The following is a 24,725-nucleotide window of genomic DNA, read 5'->3' as shown; positions in this document are numbered from 1 at the left end:
AAGAAAGGGGAAGAAGGGGCGTCCAGAATTAGCAGATCCGCCCCCCCTCCCCCAAAGCCCGAAGACCTTCCCTTGTTCACATCTAGCGCACTGGCATCGCTTAGTCCCACCCGCAAATGTGGCTCTGTGGTGACGGCGCTCTTGTCCACATCGCATACGGGACAGATTAGGCGCCGCCTCATCGAGTTGCCGTACCCCGTCTTTCTTTCCCGCTGATCACCTTTCAACTCACTTGACATTGCACTTTAACACAAACACACGCATACACGCACTCAGAGAGAGAGAGCGAGAGAGGCGGTGAGACAAAAAGGAAAAACAAAACACTTCGGTGCACGACCAAAGACGAGATCAATACATGGAGAGTCGAGGCGTCTAAGAGGGAAGATGACTGACGTGATTTCCCCGTCAGCGCGCTGTGGCCCGAGGCACGTGACCGCCCCCCGCCCCCTCCCCTCCCCCCGAGCCGTGCTTTAACACAGCCGGAAGTCGTCGTCGTCCAACACGGCCTCCATCAGAAAAGTCTCGAGGAGACTCTCGCACATGTCCTTCTTGCTGCATGGCAATAACTCCAGAGGGGGACGGATGGACGGGGCTGCTACCGGGCGCAGTGCTCTGCTGCCGCCACACTCGCCCACGACAGTTTGTTGAACACAATCGCCTCGTTTACGCCTTTTCAGCACGCGGTGTGTGGCCGTCTTGGCATCAGCGGTGATCACTGGCGCTGCTGAGGACAATGCGGCACTGTTGCCCGAGTCCTTGACCATCTCCGCGTCGCTACCCTCCCCGTCCCTTGATCGTCTGCGTCGTCGACTAAGGTTGCTCCTTGGGGGCGTGGAAGTGCAGCCAAGTTGTGACGACTGCCCTGCCCGGGAGGAAGGCGCAGAGGACAGGGTTGGGGGGTTGTTTCCGCCAAGGCCGCCTTGGCCCAGAAACTGGAATCTCGTTCCCGACGTCCAGGAGGCCGACTCCGCCGCAACGGACTGGTGAATCGGGGAAATAAAAAATGATGACGGTGGGCCGCTCATCACTGAACCCTTTAGAGGAAAGCCGTCCCCACGACGTACTCCTGCGGCTATTGAGGGTGATGGGACTGGCGCCGTGGTGACAGCAGGATCTGCTGAGGGCGAGAGGCTGCTGGCAGTCCTTGCCGGCTTCAGCAGCGAGCGCTGCGCAAAAGGCTGCTGTGTGTTTTGTGCGGCTTCGCTCCAGAGCATCTGCTCTTCCCGCGTCTCCATCCTCTTACGCTCTCGCTCTGCTCGGCTGGCCAAAGACTGCACAGTGGCGGCGAAGACTGGGTCATCGCGCAGATCGCGCGCGTGTACGTCTTCCCTCGAAGAGTTACTCAGACACTCTAGTGACGATATATCGCTACTCTCATCGCTCGCGTCCTCCTCACTATTGTCGGAGCTGGTACAGCCTGCAGGCTCGTATCCGTCAAAGCCGCTGCGTACACCCAAGGTGCGATCTCGACGAGTGTGCGGATTGGCGCTAGGAGGTGCCTCCTCGCGAGGACCCCGGCATCTCTCTCTAGCGTGCAACCGAGAGGCCCCACGAGAACTAGATGTGCAGGCACCACCTGACTCGGCCCGTCGCCATTCCCACCCGCGTTGTCGCTGACGCTCCTTTTTCAGCAACATTTTGTTGTACCGCCGGTACTCCTCCGCAGTATCTGCTTGAAGCTGCTCATCGACGCCCTCCTGATCTCTGGCAGGCCCATGCTGAGCTTGGGACGTCGTGTTGGCATCTGCGGTGCCGCTGGGGACGCCTCGGATGACCGTGCCACCTGTGAGAGGGACCATACAATTTGCCATGATCTCTGCCGGTTTCGCTTCCTCTTCTACGTTGATAGGATGCAGTGGAGGGAATGCATGGCATTCTGCCTCAGGCGTCCTGATGGTTCGAGGGCACGTGGAGCGCATCGCCCACACATCACGCAGTGCGTAGTAAAAGCCTTCATTGTTCGCAAAATCGCCATCGTCGCTATCGTCGTCATGCGCCTCACCGAGACGGTAATGGTGAAGGGACGGAGTCACAGGAGCCGCCGTCATTGAGAATACAGCTTGCGCACCCCTCCGCCGAGCCGAGCCTGCCGCAGTGAACGCGCTGTCAGACCCGCGTTGGGAGGTTGCCGGACCCACGCCACTCACAAGACTATCCGAGGCCACATTTGACATGCCTCCACCGCTACTACTGCTGTTGCTTGCCCTGCCGCAGCGGGGCCGCCGCGTGGGGCACGTACTGTTCCTTTGACTGTTTTCTTCATCTACCAGCTCCGCCGCGTAAGTCGACTTAAATGAGGCGCTAGGTTGCTGGCGAGCAGGAAGGACGCCGCGAAGCGAACTGACGCTCAAGGAACGGGTGTTTCCATTCGCGGCAGCGCTTGGGTCGAGCCGAATAGGCGATGCACGTCCGGGGCTCGATGTAGAGGCGGCAGCATCGTACACGGTCGCTGGCGACACTCCCGTCCGACTAACAGATGCCGCTGTGCCGCCGCGACCACCACCGACGAGCATTCGCTGATAGCGCTGTCGCAGTGCCACTGATGTGTAGGCCGAGCCGGACGGCATTGCCATCACGCCAAGGCCACCTCCACCGCTGCTGAGAAAGGCACCACCCCTGCTGGTGGTCCCGAGGGGGTGCTGACGCTGCGGGCGCGATCGGCTACCGTTACTGCGTTTGCTGCTGCGGCGACTACTCCCTCCCTCGGACCGGGTAACGTCTTTGGACGGCATAAAGCCCCCGCCCACTGACGCACCGCCGGTGATGCCTCGTCCTCGTCCATCTCGTCGCTGAGAAGTGTGGCAAGATGACGATGACAAGTCCACGAGGCTGTCATTCCCGTGCCCTGCCGTCGCATCATCTGCAAAGTCGAACACGATGTTCGTCGTCACACCATCACCGCTTTCCTGTTCAATGACCCACTCAAATGTGGACATCACTCCCCCACCACCACCACCGCCGCACACACACACACACAGACACAGCCTCTTCCTCGCTCTCTCTCCAGCCAGCCAGCCAGCCAACCAACCAAGAATGACGACGAGAACAACAACGACAATCCTTCCCCCTCCCTCCAAAAAAAAAACAGAATCACCTCGGAGACAAATAAACACCACGAAAAGAGGGAGCAGTGTATCTAGTCCACTCGCTCCTGACAACCAATCTAGGCCAAGCAACTAGAACTAGATATATGGATATATATATGAATAGAGACGCGCAGCAAAGGGGGGGGAGGGGGGATTCTAAGAACAAAGAACGCGCGGCGGTTTCGCAATGATACCTGCCCAGCGTGTAAGTGAAGAGGAAAAAAAGTGGACGAGCCACAATGCTCGCCACCAACCGCCGCTCTTTTTTTTTTTTTGCCCTCCCTCCAACTCCGTTCTGCAGGTGGGATATGCAGGAGGTCTGACCTCTAATTATGAATGAAAATATGCGTGTGTGTGTGTGTGTGTGTGTGTAAGGGGAAAGGGCGCACAGCAATCGATTTGTATACGGAGTTACACAAGGGTTTGTGTGCAATTTTGTTTTTCGAAATATCAGTGAGTTATCAAGGCGTAACATGTGAGAAGAGAAGGATGAGGAGGGGGAGCAGATCAGGGGGACAGCTTTACCATGAGAAAAAGAGGGGAAGGGGGAGGGGCGCGCCAATCCAGCGGTACTGTCATTTTCTATACACCGGGGCTCTTCATGTTGGACATGTGATGAACTGCGAGTACAAATGAGACGTCAGACAGAAGCAGACCGGCAGACACCACCACAAGTTCTGCCGTGTTCACCTATGCAGGTAGGTGGTGGTGCGAGGAGGAGGAGAAGAGGGGGAGAGACGTAGTGAAGTGTCTGCCGTCATCGACCGCTCCGTCTTTTTCGCCTGAGAAAATCGGTCGTTTGCGTGCTCTCTGATTTAGGAGTGCAGAAAAATGCACAAAGAAATACACGCAAACTGCAATAATAAGACAGACACACACAAACAGGAAGACACACATGTAAAGGAAGAAGCGTGCAGCCAGATGTGGATAATGCCAAGTGAGTAGAGCACAGTGGCGTCCCATCTAATACACAGCATACCTGCGGTGAGGGGATAATGAGAGGAGAATGCTGATCGTGTCAAAGACCAGTGAATCGTTTTTGTTTTTCCCTTCTCGGCGTGCTCTTTCCTCCATACAACTTTCAAGCAGACGCCATGCTACAGGAATCGTCCGCAATTCTATCACCAAGTGCGAGACCCCCGGAGAGTCACGTTCAAGTGCTGTCAGCTTCGTCACCAGAGAACGGCTTTTGAATCACAATCTTTCTTCCTCCTCTTTGAGGCTCACCGCGTGGGGCACCCCCCCCCCCCCGCGAACAATTTCACGAACAGGCTGAGGAGGGGATGGGGGGAGGAAACTGGAAGACATGTGTTCACGTCACGCCGACACTTTCTCCTTTATTTGCGGGGGGGGGGGTAGCAGTCGTGTTTGCCTATGTTGCAGGTCGAACCAGATGGGACGCCGCCCAGGAACCTGTCCGCTTTATCCATGCCCGTATATCGCCTGGACCTCGCGTCGCCCCCTCCCCTCCCCTCCCTCCCTCCCTCCCACGGGTACTTCACTTGTTCACCACCACCAGGGGTTCGCCTTTGGCAAAGGTGATATGGAGGGCACACCTTGGATTCCATGTCGAATGAGTCTCGCATCTTCCACTTTCCCGGACAGGCCTGCTGAGGTGTGCCTCCGCCCGCATCAGGTCAGGAAGAAGCGAAACAGTAAAACATTAGCGCGAGCGCTGCACGGGAAAATGGGGTGCGGTTCAAAAAATGAATGGCGCACTGCCTGTGTGTGTACACCATAAACCTCAAGGCGCGCGCACAGAACACCGTCAATGATGAGCAACGAACCAAGGAACATGACTGATGAGCGCGAGTCCTCCTGTAGGGACGCGTACTTTCGGGAGCAACAGAGGGGGGGGGGAAGGCCGCTACACTCAAGGCAAGCTGGAAGCTTAGTGGTGGTGGTCGGGGTGAGGATAGAAGAAGTCCAACTGGAGGCTCTCGTAAACATTCGCGCGTACTTGTTTCTCGCTGTTGGGCATCACGGCAGACCCAAGGGCGAGTGATATGGCGTGCATGTACGCCATATTGCGTGGATTGGTGGCTAGTGAGAACTTGCGGAGTTGCTGTTATCGCGGTTGCAGGAAGTGGTGAGGGGGCTCACTAACGGGTCGGGTCGCGAGTCAGGTACTGAGCACGGAGCAGGAGAGACGAGAGGGGACACTGTCACGTCGTCTTTGTCGTGGTTTGCGGGGCCGTTGACGCGTACCCCCTCCTCGCTTTCGTTCAGGAGAAACTGTACCCACATGGACGCCAATCCCGCCTTTTTCGTCTGTGCCGCCACGTCGGTGTATTTTGCGCTGTGCGGCGGCGCAGAGGTGCCCTCCGTTTTATGAAGCCAAGAAAACAAGACGTTGCGAGTGCCAGCTCGCTGGGCGGCAGATCCGCCGGGCGGCTGGGGGTTATTTGGCCCAGGCAACAGCCCGGCGACCTCTTGCGTTGCCTCATCCCAGTCGAGCAGTCCGCTCAATACCTTCAGCATGTCCTCCGACTCTTTCTGCTGTCCAATGAAGGCGTGAATATATTTGGCGAGAAGCTGCGACACCACACGTTTGTCAATGCTCGTCTCCGAGCTATCCATGTGCCGCGACGTTGTCTTCTCGAGCACCTTTCGTACCTCCGCCAGTTTAAGGTGCATAGTTGTCACTTCCGCGTCTTTCAAGGCGAGCTGCCGCTCAAAGGTCTTGCGCACCGCGTCAACCTTACTTTCATGTTGCTCCATGATTCGCCGTGCCTCGGACAGCTGCTTCTTGAGCTCTTCCGCCTCAATCTGCAACTCGAGCGTCAATGCCTCTACCTCCTGCCGCCTGTGTTCCTGGAAGCGATCCAAGACCAGCTGCAAGTTCTCGCTGCATTGCAACGATGCTTGCAGCTCTGCATCCTTCGCCTGTATCATCTCCTGGTGCGCGCGCAACTCCTCTTCAAGGGAAGACAGAGTGTTTGCCTGGACCTCAGCGCCGGTCTCGGCCTGCTGCAGCCGCGTGACCCATCCTTCACGCTCCTCACGCAGAGACTCCAATTCATGCAAGGCACCTGCTAGCTGTTCTTGCACCTCGACGAGGCGAGCATCGCCGCTGCCGACGCGTGACTGCATACGACGTGCGGTCTCGTCTTTAGCCGAGACCTCTTCGCGTAACTTCCCGATGGTGCTCCACGCATCTGCAACCTGCTGGTTGAGCGAGTCGTTGACTCGACGGGCCTGCTCATATGTTTGCTCCCACTCCTGCTGCACCCGCTCTGCTCGCAGCACGATGCTGTGCTGTTGCAAACACTCTGTTATGAGGAATGAGAAGAGCTGCGGCAGGGTCAGTTCAGTACACGCATCCACACGCTTCTTTTCCTCTTCAGTGTTGCTGGCCATCTGATCGTCGTCATCGTTACCGGATGGTTTGTGCTCTACACTGCTACTGTGCGCGCGGGTCTGCTGTATGATGTTCTGCATATCCACACCCAATCGCACCAATGTGTCGACCGTCATGCGCCGCAGCTCCTCGTTCGTCAGCTCCAGAGTTTCCACCTTTTCCACTAACTCTTTTTTGATTTTTGTAAGGGCCGCTACAGAGATGCTGGTGTCACTTTGTTTTGCGTCTGATTCGTGCTTGCGCTTCTGACCCTCCTCTTCAAGTTGCTTGAGCCTCTGTTGGACGGCTTCGAGTTCCATTTGAATGTGTGCGCAGCGCCGCTCCGCTGCGCCTGCTTGTGCCTCCGCTGCACTCCGAGCGTTCTCCACAACCTTCTTTTCGGCGTCCAGCAACTGGGCATGCTTCTGTTCTTCTTCAAGCTGCACCTGTAAGTGACGCAGCTCGTTTTTATGCACATGGGTGCTCTGCGCTAACTGCATCTCAACAGCATTCAGCTTCTCCTGAAGAGTTCTCTCAACTTCGGAGTGTGCCGCTTGCGCCACCGTGACCGCCGCTGCGTGTTCCCGCTCCTGCGTGTCGAGCGTGGACTGTAGCTGACCAATCGCCTCGGTAAGACGTTCCACCTCTTGCTGCAGTACTCTGCACTCCACCGCCTCTCGAGTGAGCTGATTGGCAACTTGTGGCTGCTCTTTTTGGTGTGCCGCCGGTGCTGCTGCGGTAGCGGTGGAGAGGGAGTTCGGCGGTGTCACTTCCCTAAAAGTAGAAGTGACACCGTTTGAGTGTGCCTCTTCATGTTCCAGCGGCGCAGCAGCGTCTTCCTCCCGGTCTTGGTCGACCGAGCTGCTTTTGCGGCGTTCCGTCACGACCGCTGCCGGTTTTGATAGCGCTTCTTGCAGTTGAGCCCCCAGGGAGCGACAGGTCGTCTCGGAGGCCTTCAGTTGTACCGCTTGTGCTTCGAGCAGTGTGTCCTTCTCCTTTAGTGCTGTTCGGAGCATATGGAGCTCGTCCTCGTGCTGCTGACGCCAGTCTGTTTCGACAGGTGGTGAGATGGCGCTGGGTGCTTCAGTAGGGGCTGCGGGAGAGGGGGCAGTCGCAGCCGCTGAGTCCGCCATGGCCGCTATTTCCTTCCGAGCAGTAGCGAGACTTGCACGGAGACTCTGCGCCTCCTGCTGCAAATCTTCGAAGCGCACCTGGAGTGCTACCCTGAGTGTCCTCTCACCCTCTAACTCGCTTGTGGCTCTGTGCAATGCAGCCTGAAGATCGCGGACTTGCTGCTGCGCATCCGTGTCGCGCGCGCGGGGTGAGGTGATGGCACTGGCCGCGGTCGTCGCAGCCGCCGCTCTCAGCTTTTCTTCATAGTACTGAACAGTACGCTCATGTGCCGCGCGTACTTCTTCTTGGTATATGCTCATGTCTCTGAGCAACTGAGCCTTCTCTGCCTCAAGAGCAGCGGTGTGCGGAAGCTGCTCCCATGGATGGTGTTGCTCACTTGACCGGGAGGACAAGGCCGTGGTGGCCGTCGGTGCAGAAAACACTAGCCCTGCACATTTCGCTGGGGGAAGAGATAAAGCAGGTGCCACAGGCGACGGCGGGGGCTTCAACTCTGGAGACTGTGACGAGGTCAACGGAGAGTGTGGAGTCACTCTTGCCAGCGGCGGACCGCGAGGCTCTGCTACGCTTCTTGAAGCTACCTCGGTTCCGCTACAAGGGGGGAAGGAGGATGAAGCAGAAGTAGCCAAGTCCCTACCGCGGGTCTCGTCCAACATCGCCGCCGTCGACCTGCTGAACGTGCTCACCACCGCCTGTGGATTCACAACAGCGTCAACATGGCCGCCGGCGTCTGCATAGCGGTCTCCCCTGGTCCCCAGCCGAGAGGCACTGCCATCATCACCGCCGCCGACGGTTACACGATTGATAGGGCTATAGGTTGCCGCGCCCGTCACCTCCACGGCGTCTCTTTGGTGGCCATGGGGATGCGCATCCAGCGACAGCCGACGACCTTCCCCACCTCTACCAGACTCCACACTCTTTTCTTTATAGTGAATGCGACCATCTTCGGTTTCCTCGTCGTAGTCAGGAGAGGCGATGTCCTCTGCGAAGTTCTTGATCTTGTTGGTCCACTCTTTCCACATCGCCTCATTCCATGCGCGTGGCAGGTTGCCTCTGTGTCTCACTGTCTGTGCGTCTGGGGTAGTGGTGGCGGTGGTGAGGGGGGGGGTTATTCGTAAGATAAGCGCAGTGCCTTGTGTGAATTTTGGTCGAGTCTATTTCGCGTCCAATGAGAGGCCCCGTACCGTTTAGAACAACCTGTTCCTTTTAAAAAAATATATATTCGAAAGCGAGGGTGATGGAGTAGTAGTTGTGGGGGGGGGTTGAGGGGTTGAGGGGGGGGGGTTCATGAAATACAGGCTGAGCGATAAACCAGCGTGTTTGGGAAGGGGAGAAGGGAGTGGGGCGCTCCATGTGGCAGCACTGATATCGCTGGTTCTCGCAGTCTACGGTGTGCTGGGTGTCGCGGAAAGAAGATGTGAGCCATCACTTTTTCTTTTACGAGCAATGAACCGTCAAGGCCAAAAAAAAAGGATAGTTAGGGGAGAAAGGGATCGCCTATGCGCCGCAAACTCCTCCAGCAGGGACGGGATAAGTACCGCTGCAACAAAGGAAACGGCAGCGTGTGGAACAGCTTGCGCAAGATCCTCGGGAGGGAGGGGGGGGGGGCATACACGCGGCTGTGCGTATGTGCGGGCGGGGCGACCCTTTTTCTAGTCCACGAAACTGTCGGCAATCAAAACCGATCCGCGGCGACGGCGCCGGCGAGAAGAATCGACCACGTGCGTGCTGGCCTGCCTTAGACGCCGATCAGTTGTGGGCGAAGAGCAATCACTTTCAGAATCAAGCGTTGGCCGATTCGATGACCCATGCGAGGATGCCGAATAAAAAGTGTTGCCTTCTTCCACCTCTGGTATCCCATTGCGCCGGTAGCCTTTCGGCACGGACATTCGCCGTGGACAGTGCACCGGATCGTGCGACGCACTTGTGCGGGGCTGCAGACAGATTGGGCAGTGCGTTGCGTGATGCAGACCGGCGGGGATTTGACGACAGCCTGTGTAGAGGTGTCCAGACTGTCCACACTTGATGCAGAAAAGCGCTCGGCCGCTTCGGTGCGGTGAGGATGGGAATGGCGCTGATCCAGGTGACGTGTCGCTTGCCGTGCCGACATGGCGTGCATCGGACTCTCTATCCTGCGACCGCAACGTCGGACACGTTGCCACGTGGTGGCGACCTCCGCAGTACACGCACCGCATAGCACGACGATGGACTGCAGGTTTTTTCGACTCGCTGCGCAGGGTGTGGTCAGCTTTGAAGCGGTGCGTTGCCGCGATATTGGGTACGGCAATGAGCGGGCCGTCACCCGTGAATGAGACGGAGAGTGCTGAAGGCGACGCAGAACGACCATCGCCGCAGTTTGTTCCCACAAGATGCTGCGGCTCGGGGTGCTGGCCATACCGCGCCACGTTGCCTGCTCGCTCCGCAAGCACAGCCACGGTGTCGGCGACCGAGGTTAGTCCCTCGCTGTGCATTACTGAGCTGTCCAAAGGTATTAATGTGGGTACGGAGTCCGAGAGCGGGCCACTAGTCTTCACGTCGCCTTCACGTGGTGGTATACACTTAGTAACATCACCGTCTTCTTCTAGCGGTGTCACAGTCTCTGCCACACGCGTGACACAGTGCTGCCATGAGTGCCCTAACCCCCCGCAATACGCACACCGCAGCTCCGCGAGCTCCTCCACACGAAGAAACACACGCACCGGAGGGCGGACGTGCGCCAGTGAGGGCGCCGATGAACCACGGCTTGACCGGGGGCGTTCCGCCAGGGGCTCTGATTCGTGCTCTCGCGATGAGCTTGGGACGTTGCAGTGCTCCAACAGGCGCTGCGGTGATGGCAAGAGAGAGAGAGCACCTCTACCAGGAGAGGCTGTGTCGGTGAAGAAGCAAGCCGGAGACGCAGACGCGGCGCACCAATCGTGGAAAGCCGCCTGATAAGGCGGCGGAACCTCTGTTTGCCCCCATTGCGTAGTCAATGCATTGAAGTTCGTCAGCGCACCTGCGGTGCTGTCATGCGACTCGTCCGTTAGTGACCTGCGCCGTGAGTCGACTAGTTGTGGGTGAGAAAAAGGGCTGAGGAGTTCAACGGCCTGAGTAAAGCTGCATTCACCGCGAGCGCTGGGGGCGTCGCCGTGGCCACTATATGCAGTTATTGATTCTGCAGCGACCCCTGTCGCAGTGCTCATCGCGACATCCCCGAGGAGCGGCACACGCGTCAGCCCAGCAGGATCGTCGAGGATGCTGCGCGTGCAGTACCGCAGGGAAGAGGCGAGTGGGTGCTGTCGCGCCGCGCGCGCCGCATCAGCGAGGGACGGGTGTCGTTGGCGTTGCTGCTGGTAAGTGAGCCAGATCTGCTGCAAAGCGTGAACGTTGCGTGCGTCCGAGGGGTCTGGGAAGACAACACCAGTGCACTCAACGCCGGTGCCGAGCGCCAATGCAAGCACCTGTTGGTACACGCGGCGCTCCGCCTCGTTTGTCCATTTCAACGACGAGAGGGCGTGGAGAAGAAGACGCTGAAGTGGGAAGCGTACGTTGCCGCTGTTGGGCGACGCTGCGCCAACCACCACCTGCCGTAGTCGTTCCACATCTTCCTCAAACGGCAGCGATGGCGGGAGTGAAGATAGGTGCGCGAGGTTATTGTGCACAGCAAGTCGATCAGCGTCCTCTAGTGGAATCCGGGTCAGCGGCAACGCCACCAGCTCCTCTGCCGTCGCCGAACGAAGTCGGTGCTGCAGCCCCAGTGGCAATTCGTGCAGGAGGCCGGGTGGTGCCGCGCGCATGCGGTTGGCTACCTCTTCAATCGCCATTGCCAGCGAGACGTCTTGCACGTAGTCGTTCACCACAGTCAAACCCTCTGCGTGAAATACTGCGGCTACCTCGTCAGCGGTCGTGTCGCCATGTGTTTGCACCTCGTACAACGCTACATCACTATTGTCGTGAGGGGACAGGGATACCAACCGGGTTTTCATCGAAAGCGACTTGCCCCGCGGTGCTGGAACGCTGGCTCTGTCGCCAAGATGAGCGTTGTGGCCGCCCGCCGCCGCTACGTCGCAGTGCATGTGCGGTGCATCAAGGGATACACCGAGACGCCACGATGGCGGTATCCAGGGGTGCCGGGAGTCGTGCAAATGCTCGTTGAAGGTGCTTGTCCCACTATTGTGATCGGCCGCCAAGGCTGGTTGCGCAGCAAAAAGATTCTGTAGCCGTGCCCGCTGGTGCACGCGCGCCGCCGATGCTGCGGTCAGTGGCGCCTGCGTCCGCAAATAACACCCCACCGTGCCTTGCACACGGAGCTGGCTGCGTGCTACATCGAAAAAACCTCCCGTGACGAGCGGGTGCGGATGCACGCTGGCCGGAAGCCTGGAATCACGTGCGAACGTTGACATCACCGTCTCGTTGGTTGATCCCGGCGCAGCAAGGGGCTCGGCGCTCAGGGGGATGCCTACCGTGAGGTCAAAGAGCTGCTCATCTCGTCGTCGTCGTTCCATGTGCATCTGCACGTATGGATTCAGGATACCACGCCCCTTCAACGCATCATCGCCAGCCTGACGAAGGTTCGTCAAGTTGTTGTGTGTGCGCAAAAACTGTCGTGCGGCTGAGGCAACGCCGGGTGGTAGCCGACACACTACCCGGTACGTCTGCCGTACGAGGTCAAGCTGTGCGGCATTGCGCAGGAACAGAGCGTCACTTGGCGTTCGTGTCACCATGACTAGGCCTTTGCAGCGACTCGTCCACTGATTCAGCTGCGGGGCCGGGGCCGTGCCGGGGCCTCCACGGCGCAAGAGAGAGGATACAACGGGCAGAGCCACGTACGGCGCGCACCCTGGAAGGGCAGCGTCAACGATGCGCGTGAGAAGGGAGTCATTGGGATCCTCAGGGTGCGGCTGTGGTCCCGCTTCTACGATAGTCGCCGAGGACGACGTGTCCGATGTGTATCGTGTGTGAATGGCGCAGAGGCGACGACCATCGCCACCTGCGGAGGCTACTGCGTTCACCTGCGACGTGGCAAAGCATGGGAGGCCGCTTGGTTTGTATACTGTGAGGACCTGAGAGTTGGCATGGTTGTGGTCGCTGCCCAGACTGCCACTTGCCCTGGCAGCCCACAAGTCGCACTGCACCAGACGCAGCGGAAGCGGTATACGGGAGGCCATGATGGTTGTGCTACCAAAGGCGGTCAAAAGAGCGGGGTAGAGTAGCCGGCGTGGGTGGGAGAGGGTGGGGTGGGGGAAAGAGGGAAGGATAGCGGAGGATGAAAGGTCGTTGTGCAAACACAGACAATCTATATACATATATATGATCCAAAAGAGCGCAGAGCATCGCGGGCAGCGTAAGACGAAACAGCTCTCGGGCTGGGCTCCTACATGTGCATGAAGACTGGTGCTTCAAGACAGAGCGCGTGACCCCCTCCCCCGTTGGGTATGCTAGCACACGACTAAGAGTCTTCACATCTGCTCTCTCCCCACCCTCACCCCCAAGCCAGCACCACCACCGCAGGCCCTTTCTGCAGAGGAGAGGCGCTTAGAGGAAGAAAGAGCGAGCGAGAAAACAGCAAAACAACTTTGCGGGAAGGAGGGGGTGGGGGTGGGGGTGGGGGGAACGAAGTCCGCGGCTGTTGTCGCAACACTCGGCGGCATAGAGGGCACAGTCGAGCAACAGCCACGCACGCCTCCGTTTCTACGCTAGGGAATTTGTCCTCTTACGCATTGCTGCACCTCCGTTATCGTCTTTTTCTTCCTTCTTGTCTCCCGCCATGGGAGCGACCAGCAGTCCTCTGCGTTTGCCGGTCCGCTCATCTGCCCCGCTCCCCACACCGCCCCCCCCTCCCTCCCCTCCCTCTGTCACATTCTCTTTCTATTCTCTTTGCCGTCTGTAGTGTCCATAAGAAAACATAATAGCGATAAAAACGTACAAAACACGTGGCGAGATGGGAAGTAAAGGAAGACAACAGACACCAGCCTCAGAGCATGAACACTTTGTTCGTGTAGCCGTCGTAGAGCATTTGGCTGGCGCAGGGAACGCGCATGCGCATGAGCAACTTGACTGCCTCCTGCGCAGCCAGCGCGCCAGTCGACGCGGCTACAGAAGGAAGCTGCACACAGGCACCGTTGCTGCCTGTGCCACGGTCCCACCGCGCGACCTCCTCGCAGGCCCGCACAAACAGCTTCCGAGAGTCCTCCTCGAACCACCACGGAGCGCAGGACTCGTCGAAGCTATGAAAAGTCACCTCTTCGCTTTCTCCGCTGAGCATCGAGGCTTTTAACCGGTGTTCCTGGGACATCAGCACAGCAGCCTCCTGCGCGATAGCGCTCGCGCTCACACCACTTGAGCTGCACCTATCTTGACGGTGCAGCTCCTCCTTTGTCAGGTAGGCCACGGCGAGGCACGTGGCCCGCCGCGCGGTGGGGTTCCATTCTACATCGAAAGAGATGTGGCGTGTCAGCCAAACCAGCCGTTGCCCCAATCGTTGACGCCACTCTGTCTCCGTGGCAGCGCGATAGGCGGGAGAGAAGGTGACGCCCCGGATGTCCCAGATGTTCTCGACCACGGTTGCCGTGTGCTTGCGCAGCAGCGCCTTCGCCTTTTCCGCGATCAGTGACGCCACCCATGGACCCCTCCCTTGCGTCTCCTCCTCCTCCTCCTCCTCCTCCGAACTACCTCCTACGCGTGCGTCGTCGTCTTCCTGTAGGAGGGCTGCCTCGAGTAGCTCGCAAGCCTTGACCCAAATACACGTCACATCATCAGCGTGTTTTGCCTGGTAGACGTCTTGCAGCTCTCGGTACCAAGTCGTGGTTGTCATGAAATCTGGTAGGTGACCCGAGTACGGCATGTGATACGCAGAATAAGTGGGGCGGAACGGTGGTGTCCCTGTGTGGGCAGTCCCGCCTTGAACGTCTGGTACCACCACCTCCTCGCCAGTCCCAGTATTGTGTGCCACTGGTGGCGTGGTGAGGGGTACATTACACAACTCGAGCTCGCCACCAATTTTTCCCATCACGAAGAGCTGCACTGCCCGCAAAATGAACCATACAAGAACATCCGGGCACCCCCAAACAAGCAGCTCGGCTGTCTTGCGCACCGCAGGGGAGGGCGACGTGAACGCCGCGGGTGAAATGCGCGAGCGTACCGCCCTCACAGCGCGCATCGGGTCTGCACATCGAGCATCGCCAAATAGGTCGACAAGCGCCTGTGGCAGCTGCTGTACGACCGGTCGATTCAATTTTGCTGTGCACTTCTCCATCGCCTCCAAGAAGGCCTCCTCAGGCGGGCTCTGCCGTCGTATCATCCCAGCAATGATAGAGGCGATATCGCGATAGTCTTGGGTTGTTAGTGGAAAGACGGAGGGTGACGTCCCCTGGCGACATTTTAGCCCGTTGTCTGGCATCGCGGCCCGCCATCGGCGAAAGGCGTGATGCACAATGCAGGGGTACGGGAGGTGGCTATGCGGCGTCATGGCATCTGCGCTGTCCACTGGGAACTGCACAAGATCGTCTGGGTGATGGGCATCGAACCATGTCTGTAGCGCAGGGAACGGCTCGAAAACCCGCAAGTCTTCCATTTTTACCTGTGTCGGGTTCTGCGGGCACATGACGACCCGGTCGCAGCTATATGTTTGAAGCATTCCAAGGAAGCCACTGCTACGAATGAGCAACACGGGCACATCAGGTTGGACGCGCATCGCACAGACTTGCAGAAACGGCGACGTTGAGGTAAGATCGACGTAGCGTTCACTAACGAGAAAAAGGCTCGGCAGGGACGGCGGCGCGTTGGTACTTGAGGAGGGGTGCGGGGTGTCGCCTGGTGGGGCATCTGCTGAAGCAAAGCTTTCCATCTTGGCTAGTGGCGTGTAGCCGGCGAGAAACCGCATCACCGCAGAAACGGGCACCGTGGGCTCATCCTGTGCCCCCGTCTCTGCCGGCCCTGGCCCTCGCCGGTCACTGTACACGCAGCCAGTAGCCCAGTCCTCGTCTACAGCTGCAGTGTATTTGGCGACCCAGTGCCTCGGGGATTCCTGCACTGCCACCGCATCGCACTGCTCCCCCAGCGCGCAAACGTGCCGCAGCACTACCGCTGCCAGAGGAGCCCCAACATCTGTGGGTGACACAAAGTAGTTGGTTGCCACATCTTCACCACACACAAAGCGCTCGTCGACGAGGGTGAAGGTTCGCACGCCAGTGAGTACGAGCGACTTGAGCGCTTCAGTGATAGCCAGGGTGGCACCCAGGGCGACGACATGCGCTGCTTCGAGAGCCGCCTGCCCATCAGCACCCCAGAGGCGCAGCTGGCGGTCAAACTTGGCTTCTTTTAGGTTTCCGCCAATAATGTGCTTCGCTTCAACCAGAGGACGATTATCCCATGTAGACATTGTGGGTGACCACAAGGTGAGGCACTGCGTGTTTTTTTTCGTTGCCAGTTGTCTGTTTCTCTCTCTCCCTCGCCCCTCCCCCAAACGAAAAAAAAACAAAGTATTTAGGGGGAAAAAAAACAACACTCAAAATGCCTTGTGTATTGTGTACTGTGTGTATATATATATCCGCAGAGGTGTGCACAGAGAGAGAGATGGTGGTGATGGGGAGGTGGGGAGGGGGGGGGGGGCGGAGACAGTTTCGTGGATGAGTATCGTAGACCGTTCTGATACTGAGCCACCGAACCACCAACAAAGCAGTGCTTGTGTGCTACTTCGCGTTTGAGGCCTCCCCTCCTCCCCCCCTCTTTCTGTAGTGCGGCTTTTCGATTGTACCTTCACATCAATGTTCCCATCGCAAAGTAGCGATTTCCATCCGAGATGCCACAATACCGCCGCCGGCAGAAAGGTGCGGGGGAAGAAAACGGAAAGTGAAGAAACGCAGCGAGGAGAAGGGGTGTTGGCGGGCGTTACACGCGCGCGTGTGTGTCTGTCTGTCGACAGTGGCATGGGAACTACGTGAATACCAGGGGCTCGAAACTTCTGCTGCATTGGGGGGGGGGATAGGTGTACTTTAGGGTTTGGGGGGTGGGGGACGCGGTTCACAGCTTCTTGGTCAATGCCCGTGTGTTTTGGAGACCGTTTCCCTATTGAGGGTGAGTGGCGGAATCATCAATGTGATCGCCTGCAGTGAGGCCGTCAGCGCTTACGTTCTCTCATTGCGGCTTTCGCAGAGACACATCCTCTCGCGTAGACATGCAACAGTGTGCACCATTAACTACAGAGAAGTATTTCCCTTCTCTCCACCTACGTAGAGAGGAGGACGAGCTCCCTTTGATGTCAGAGCATCCGTGGGCACACAAGTTCACAGGAGTGCTTTCTCAAAGCGAGAAAGTCACACAAGTGGAGATGCCCGGGGAGGGGCAGGGCATCCACGTACACACAAAAAAAGACATCCACAACTGTACACGGGCGATCAGTGAGGGGAAAGCAAACAGCACAACTCAAACCAGAAACCTAAAAAGAAACAAACAGAAAGGGAGTGACCTAAACGGCATCATACATTCACAATTATGGCGTGCAAAGGGAAGAGAGGGAGTACATCATGACCATCAATGGTCAAAAAGATAACATAAAACAAGCGACGAGAGTAATGGCGCAGACGCCCCATATGATCGGGGGGTGGGACCAGTGTGTATCCTCGCTGCCGCCTTCTCAGTCTGCGACACGCCCCCACCCTCTCCTCACCGTCCCCACGCACAGAACTGTCGAGTGTCATCACGTTCGACGAATCAGGGGGGGGGGAACAATGAGAGGAACGTGAAGCTAGAGGGGGTGGGAAGGGGAAGAACGGGAACAGGGGTTATGGGAATGAGAATGGGGGGGGCGAAAAAAAAAAGAAGAAAAGCAGTGCGTGTGACCCAAGGAAAAGATAGTGGACGACAAACCACAGGATGTGTGCGTGTGTGCGTCTAGTGTGGCGAAGCAACACTGGTGTAAGAAGGCTCGCGAAGGCTACAGGCGAATGCACATACGCACTTGTGTGCCCACGATTCCTAAAAACAGACACACACACACACACACAAAGAGCGTTCGAGGTTGAAAAAAAAAACGCCATGATAACATACATATATATGGACCAATACGCGCACAACACAATGCGAAGAACAGCCATCGGGCAGATAGGCCCGTGAAAACCAAAAGTCAACCTATTCTCTCCTGTCCCCTCCCCCTCCCCCCCAAAAAAACGATGCTTGCAGACAAAGAAGCCAAACGCAACTTCACTCTGAGATACACCGACAGGTACGCAGAGAGGGACACACACACACACAGATCGTCCACACCACCAAAAAAAAACTTCAAATCAGGAAAAGAAAAAGAAACGTACGACCTGAACAAGGATAAGGGCAGTTTTACGGTTGTGTCATGGCAGCAAGACTGCCACCTTATCGACATGATCATCACCCCTTCAAGGACAGGGAGACAGAAGCGGGGTAAGAATGGAAAAGAGCGGCACTACACGCTTTCGATTCCTGTCGCGATGAGAACTTTTTTGCGTCACGTGTGCCCTTTGTCTGTAATTCCGTAGCGCGGCGCTACCGAGCTGATTTGTCGCCTGGAAGCGTTGGTGGGTGACGGCGCTGCGCGATCAGGCACTGTAATGAGCATGTTCGTGTCGCTTTGCGTGTAGTACTGCTGCCTTTCCATCAGTGCGAAGGAGCGGGCGCTCGTGTTACGGCGGTTGTGCACACTGGAAATGGTGAGAGATGGCGGTAGAGCTCCGGGTATGGTAGATTTGTTCAGTGTGGAACACACGCCAACTGCCTTGACGGGCACGCGGGCGGTGCACTTACGCTTGAAACCCTCCCAAATGCGTCGCTGCCGCTCCTCGGCGCTGCGGTCGTGTGTGTCTATGGCGGCATAGGCATTGCCTCTTATACTGCCGTATACCATGCCCCGCGACACAGCCTCTTGTCGTGGGACCCACTGCTCGTAGCCACGGCCGGCGCAATCACTGCAAAGCGCTTGGCGATCCACCTGAAGGTAGAGGCCAGCCACACCGGTGCGGCGGCCGCAGAGGTAGCAATGAAGGCATGCCTCATGGAAAAAAAGGGAGCCGACCGGTACGCGGCGCACAGGGTCGACAGGGCTGCCACAGGCGTGGCAGGGCACGCACACATCCTCGACAACATAGACCGGCCCGCGATAGTTGGAGCTAATACCGTTTCGGCAGCAGTAATCGGCGTACTCTTCGGGGATGGTCTTGTACTGTCCGTTAACGGACAAGCCTCCGGGGCCGTAGAAGGCACCAGTTTTTCCCTCAAGGTTGTCCAACGACGGCTCGGTGCGCTTGCAGGCGTCCCTGATTATTTTGCGAGGGCTGCACGAGTTGCTTGGCGCCGATGACAGACGTGACTGATCAGCCCAACCGGTTGACTTTGGCTTCACGGCGATCGCTGAACTGTACTCAATTTTCGCCCCAGCGTCGTTCGCTGGCGGTTTCGACTCGCTATTTACACTTTTCTTCACATTTTTAGTCGCGGACGAGGACGACGACCCTAACGACACCGCAGCGGCGACTCGAAAATCTGCCCCGCCATCTACGCCGCTGCTCTCAGGCTCCTGCTTAACGGCGCTCGCGTTGACGGTGTCCTGTGCTGTGTCCACGCGGATTGCGGAGCCGTCCTCTTGGACGCTCTCAGTGTTCAGGTCAGAATCTTCCTTTTTCTGGGTGGTCCTTTGACGGTCCGACTCAGCAGGGAAAACATCAGTGAGACTAAGAAGAGCATCAGCTATGGGATCAAAGGAACTAGTTTGAGCAGGTGGTGCGTCGATTGGCGGTGCCGACAGCGGGGGCACCTCGGTCTCACCTTGTTGCTCCATACTTGAGCTGTGCCGCGTCGGCGTAGGTGCGGATGCCAGTTTCTCAATTAACGAAAGCGCAAACGCGTGCTTGCGCTTCGAAACAAGAGCGTTATCGTGGCGGGCGAGAGTAAAAAAAAAGCAGAGGCAGTGAGGTCGATTATGGAGAGAAAGGATCACTAAACTCGCTAACGAGGATACACAGGCACACGCATATCCAGCCCCCTGGTCTCTACTGCTACTTGTCTGTGTCTGTGTGTTTGTGTGAAGGAGGTGGGGAGGGAGGGGGGTGTAGAAGAGGGGAGCTTGGTTGTACTAAAATTTCTGTTGAGAAACATGAGGAAAACAACAACAAAAAGGGGGTTTGGAATATGGGGACGAGAGACATCAGAGTGGGAAAAAGCGACATGAAAGCTGCACGACAAATGGTCAGACCAATTTCGAGCATACATACACACACACACACACACCTCTAAGAAGGAGCTTGCGGTCCCTCTGGATCGCTACATCAGGCATCGTCGCATATCCACAGACATGTAGAACGATCCGCGGGGGCATACATGTGTGGGTAGACAATCCGAGAGCCGATATATGTGTACGTGCGCTCCCGCCCCCTCTCCTTCCCCCAGACACTCACACACGGACCTAGCCTCCCTTTTTGTTTTTGTTGGATGAGATGGGGGTAGCGAGCGCAAGGTGCGAATCTGAGATGATGTAGAAAAAAAATTTTTTTTGGGGGGAGGGAGGGAGGGTGAGGGGAGCGGAGAAGCGAGTCAGGGATGTACAAAAAAAAAGTTATCCAAACAGAATGATACCCGATCACAAAGAGGGGAGGGGAGAAGCTATCATACATCTACATGTACATGAGGAGAGCCCACCAGAACAACAACAACATTTTTTCACGGGGCAGTAATACGTTAGCGTTGAAAAATAGACACAAGGACAATCAGGGAATAAGGAGGTCTCCTTACAACTCTACCAATGAGGGTACACCAACGCGGCAAGCCGGGGCAAGAGATTGCCGCAATAACACCACAGATAAGAAATGAAAAAGTGGGCTGTTGTGCGCACGGGTGGCACTAAGGACATGAGGAAATAAGAAAGAGATTGAGAGAAATGAGGACAGAGATGGTTGACACAATCACACACACACATACATATACATATACACACACACACATATATATATATATATGTATATACACATACATCCAGCAACGACGCCTGCAGGAATCAGCGCGTGCGTTTAGCCACACCACAAAAGCTCGCGCAACGTTGCCGCCGCCGTCTCATCATTCCTCCGGTGTTCTTGTTTCCCCCTCCCTCCCCCGCCCCCCCCTCCGATCAGAGACTGTCCTCCCCCTCCGCCTCCCTCCCCCTCCCAAGAAAGGAAGTGAGCTTTTCTAACACACACACACACCGTCATTTGCTTCTCGTGGGTACACACACCAGCACCGACGAACGCACACCCACCGCTAAAGTGCCCACAATCCCACAAACGCGGAAACAAGAGCAACACGAAAATAAAACAAACAAAAAAATAGTCTAACTTCATGCCCGAGGGAAAGACGAAGGTGCGCGCCCCACTCCCCAGGAACAAAAAAAAATGAGTGACGAAGTGCCCGTGTAATCGACGTCGCGTTGTCCCCCCCCCCCCCCAGGGGTTTACACCCCGTTCACCCCAGCTCTGGTACACAATGGGGCGATAGGGCGCCTTATGTCAGTTGCTTCCGGACTGCCTCTGCGAGCCACGTCTCCTGGTCCTCATCCGAAACGTCGCAGCCGTAGTAGGGCGGTGCGTCTAGGCGGAACACTGCCACGTCACCCTCCTCGTCGCCTACCACGAGCACCGGCGTTTCCTGCTCGGCGAAGAGGACAGAGCTGAGACGGCGGTGATCGCAGTACTCGATAATTGCGCTGGGGTACATCGCATCCATCACTGACCACACCTCCGCGTTGCCATGCGCCGTTACCGTAGCGAATATGAGGGCGTTCGTGTGCGACCATGCTACATCCTGAACGGCATCCTGCCGAACACTGTGAAAACGCAGCTGCGCTTTCCTAGTGCCAACCTTGTACAGACACGAGGTCCAGTCCGCTGAGCACGTCAGGAAGTACATTGCGCTGTATGGCGACCACCGGACGCGGTACACCAGCTCCGAGTGTGGCTCGTACTCAAAGTCGTAGTTCTCCGTTTGACTCTTTGTGCATTGCAGGACGGAGCCGTCCTCGGTGCCGACGATGTAGACGGCGGTGTCTTCGGGGCAAATATCGAAGCACATGCCACCGCACTGGCGTGACAAGATCGTCTCCTCTCCTGTACCGCCGTCATTGCCCTTGTTGCTAACAGTGGCAGACCTGGCTGAGATCCTCTGCACCGGAGATCGCGATCGCATCTTCGCACCTCGCTTTCTCTTAGCAGCAGACGAGGCAGCCGCTGCAGCTGCCGCGGCTCGCTCCGCCTCGGCGACGCCAGCCACAAATACCCTCTCCACCTGCATGCCGGGTTGGCGCTGCAGGTGCATAAGATCCGGCGGAACACGCTCGATGGACTTGCCCACGGCCCATTGCACCACGCGACCGTCAGCCGAGATGGACGTGAGGAATTCACCGTTTTCTTTACCCTTCGGCACCCATTGAAGCTCCCAGATGGAGCCAGTATGCTGGCCACCGGTGGCGCCGATCATGGCGGGAGCAATAGAAGGGGACAGCGCGTCGTGCTGAATGTCGTAGACGACAATCTCGCCCGTGCTGCTACCAACGGCAAGCAGGCTGGGGTGTTCAAAAGAAAACGCGAGCGCCGTGACGTCAGCGCTCTCGCGCAGGTACAGGATTAGCTCCGGAGCCAGTGGGTTTTTGAGCGACCAGCAGCACACCATACCATGTGCCTCCTGACCACGCGCGCGTGTCCACACCACCGTTGATGCCCCATCGTTGTTTTGCAACACCGTTTGTCGGCAAGCGGTGTACCCTACCGCCAGGATGTCGCTCTCACGGCGGTTCCACGCCATGCACGACACCCCGCGATTGCGCGTCAGCGGCGGCGAACCAAAGCGCCAAAGAAGATGAATGCCATTGCTGAGGCGCAAAGGCAAGCCGGAGGTGCTGTCTGGAGCCTTCGGTGAAGAGGGGGCTGCACCACCATCTTGGGACGTGTCCCCCAAGCGATTCCCTGTCATAGATGGCTTGCTTTCCGGCATCGACGCTGCGTCCACACTGGCTTTGGGGACAGTGGTGTGGCCCTCCGCTGGGACAGCTGGCAGAGGTGTGGTCTTTACTTCATGCGGCGCTGGCAGCGGCCCGGGCACCGCATTTGGTGACAGCATCCGAGGTGTGGCGGGGGAACCTGACTTTGCCGCTCCTTTGGCCGCCTCATCATTGTGAGTCCCCACAGCGATACCCCGATACGCGAGCTGCTGCGCCTCCATGGTATTCTGCACAACCGCACGTTCCATGACCCGCAGCGTCGACAGCAACGTTTCTGACAGCATCCACTGCTTGCTCGCCTCCAGGCCAGTCAGGGCGGCGGCTCCGGCACGGCTCGTCAATGGGGTTTCGCTGCTCAACGTACGCGTTACCGTTTCAGACGACAGTAAGGTGGACTGCCCATTCTCGCTGCTTTGGTCGTCTTCGTCCATGCTGCCAGCGCCGTCCGTGTTGTCCCCGTCGTTGAGTGCGTCGTCTGGCCCACTGCCGTCCTCGTCGCCAGGCGTATCACTGCACGCATCGTTTGCCTGCTGCTGTTGGTCGTCCTGGCCATCTCCCTCAGCGTTCTCTGCCGCCTCCATCGCCGCTGCGTACGCGTCCTTTAGCATCCACGGGGTCACCTGGAGAGCGCCACTGTCTTTCTTCGCCGGTGGGTGCACCTCAGTCTGCACAGACTTCATGGGCGCACGCATGGTTATGGCGCCAGTGCTGTGGAACTGCGTGCCCTCGTCGGTTCGGTACGCCTCCTCCACTGCTGTGTTCTCAGCATTGCGTGCTAAGACGGCGTTGACCTCGCTCGGGTTCTCGTTCGAGACCGCTTCGTCCTGATGACAAAAAAGGAAGATAGTGGGGGTCTCAGTGAGAGCAATGGTGGTGGTCGCCTTGCGCCAGGCTGCCTTTTCGTTCGTCGTCAACGGCGTGGGGCGAGTATAGGTGGCCTCATCAAGCAGCGTGTTCTGCTGTACAAGTCGGGGGAGGGGTGCCTCAATGGTGCTGCGCCGTCGCGTCATGGAGGTGCCGTACATGCTTGACCAGCGTCCCGACATGCGGCGGTCGCCAGCAAACGAAAGTGACCGGAGACTCGACTCGAGACTGGCGCTGTCTCCCGCAAGGCTGCGTTTTTCTCCCTTGCTGCCGCGGTCGCCAGCCTCGCTGTTCGCCTTGCTCTGTATGTAACTGCTCGCCGCCACGGACTCGCGCTTCATGCTGCTGGGGCGGCTTGCGTTGAACATGAAAGACGAATGCATGAAAGAGCTCCCCAGTTCTCCGTTGACGAGGTTCGCTGTGCCGCTGTGTTCCTGAGTCACCTCCGAGCGACTACCACTAGTACCGCCATTGCTGAGTAGCTGCAGGTCGTGTGGTACGCCACCAAAAAAGCCTTGCCGGCGTTGCAGCGGCAGCGGCGTTCGGTTGATGCCGCCATCTAGGACATGAATGACACCCTCCAGATCGTTGCGCATTTCTTGCATGCGCCTACGCGCTTCCTCGCGAGCTGCCGCGTTCGTGGCGTTGGAGCGTAAGGTTGACGACATCCCTTTCAGACTCTTGGAGCGATGGATTGATGTCCGAGACGACGACGATGATTTGCAGTGCGTGTCACCGCGGCTTCCCCCAGCCGAGGACGAATTCGTCGTGTCAGCCCCAGCATTCCCTCTATTGCCACGCGCGGAAGTAGTCTGCTCGCGACGCAACGTGTGTGAAACAGAGCTGCTCATACTGCCTTGGCCTCACGGCTGTGGTGGGAAGGATGAAAAAGACTGAGGAGAGGACGTAGTAAAGAAACAACAGCAACAACAAAAAAAGAGAGGCGCAGGGCACCTCAGCAACTATCGCACAGGTAATGATGTGCGTACACCTCCCAGAACCAGGTACCGAGTGAGGCTCCGTCACACCACCCGCACACTATGCAGCGCTACAACCAGATAGGCTGAAGAAGGGTCCGTGACTGTGAAAAAAAAGGGAGGGGGGGAGAGAAACTGGCGGGAGTGTGAGCTACAGGGGAGACTTAATAAGCGTGGAGGCACTATGCACGAGGTCACCAACACACCCTGCGCATATACAACAACAACAAAAAAAAAGACTGCGGTTTGTGTACCAGCAAGGAGGAACTTGCAAAGGCTTTGTGAATGCAGCGAAACGAAAGAGGGGGAAGGGGGAGGGAGGAAAAGCGAAGGATGCAGATGTAGCCCGGACAGAGCAC

At 57.6% G+C, this 24,725-nt stretch overlaps 6 protein-coding genes across 6 annotated transcripts; all 6 read right to left on the bottom strand.

Moving 5' to 3' along the window:
* Nucleotides 1-470: 470 nt before the first annotated feature.
* Nucleotides 471-2,936, bottom strand: JKF63_02299 (uncharacterized protein; the record flags this gene model as incomplete). Its single annotated transcript, XM_067898339.1, has 1 exon — nucleotides 471-2,936. The coding sequence occupies one exon, from the start codon at nucleotides 2,934-2,936 to the stop codon at nucleotides 471-473; it is 2,466 nt and encodes an 821-aa protein (XP_067754496.1).
* Nucleotides 2,937-5,129: 2,193 nt separating this feature from the next.
* Nucleotides 5,130-8,579, bottom strand: JKF63_02298 (uncharacterized protein; the record flags this gene model as incomplete). Its single annotated transcript, XM_067898338.1, has 1 exon — nucleotides 5,130-8,579. One exon carries the CDS (start codon nucleotides 8,577-8,579, stop codon nucleotides 5,130-5,132), a length of 3,450 nt encoding a protein of 1,149 aa, XP_067754495.1.
* Nucleotides 8,580-9,209: 630 nt separating this feature from the next.
* Nucleotides 9,210-12,704, bottom strand: JKF63_02297 (uncharacterized protein; the record flags this gene model as incomplete). The annotated part of the gene is made up of 1 exon (XM_067898337.1): nucleotides 9,210-12,704. The coding sequence occupies one exon, from the start codon at nucleotides 12,702-12,704 to the stop codon at nucleotides 9,210-9,212; it is 3,495 nt and encodes a 1,164-aa protein (XP_067754494.1).
* An 806-nt stretch (nucleotides 12,705-13,510) lies between these two features.
* On the bottom strand, nucleotides 13,511-15,916 carry JKF63_02296 (uncharacterized protein; the record flags this gene model as incomplete). Its single annotated transcript, XM_067898336.1, has 1 exon — nucleotides 13,511-15,916. One exon carries the CDS (start codon nucleotides 15,914-15,916, stop codon nucleotides 13,511-13,513), a length of 2,406 nt encoding a protein of 801 aa, XP_067754493.1.
* Nucleotides 15,917-18,013: 2,097 nt separating this feature from the next.
* JKF63_02295 (uncharacterized protein) lies at nucleotides 18,014-19,339 on the bottom strand (the record flags this gene model as incomplete). Its single annotated transcript, XM_067898335.1, has 1 exon — nucleotides 18,014-19,339. One exon carries the CDS (start codon nucleotides 19,337-19,339, stop codon nucleotides 18,014-18,016), a length of 1,326 nt encoding a protein of 441 aa, XP_067754492.1.
* Nucleotides 19,340-21,033: 1,694 nt separating this feature from the next.
* On the bottom strand, nucleotides 21,034-24,057 carry JKF63_02294 (uncharacterized protein; the record flags this gene model as incomplete). The annotated part of the gene is made up of 1 exon (XM_067898334.1): nucleotides 21,034-24,057. The coding sequence occupies one exon, from the start codon at nucleotides 24,055-24,057 to the stop codon at nucleotides 21,034-21,036; it is 3,024 nt and encodes a 1,007-aa protein (XP_067754491.1).
* Nucleotides 24,058-24,725: the final 668 nt, after the last annotated feature.

Source organism: Porcisia hertigi, chromosome 33, assembly GCF_017918235.1.
Source record: "Porcisia hertigi strain C119 chromosome 33, whole genome shotgun sequence".
NCBI classification, from domain to species: Eukaryota; Euglenozoa; class Kinetoplastea; order Trypanosomatida; family Trypanosomatidae; genus Porcisia; species Porcisia hertigi.
The sequence above is the reverse complement of the archived record's forward strand: the minus strand, read 5'-3'. Positions and strand labels throughout refer to the sequence as shown.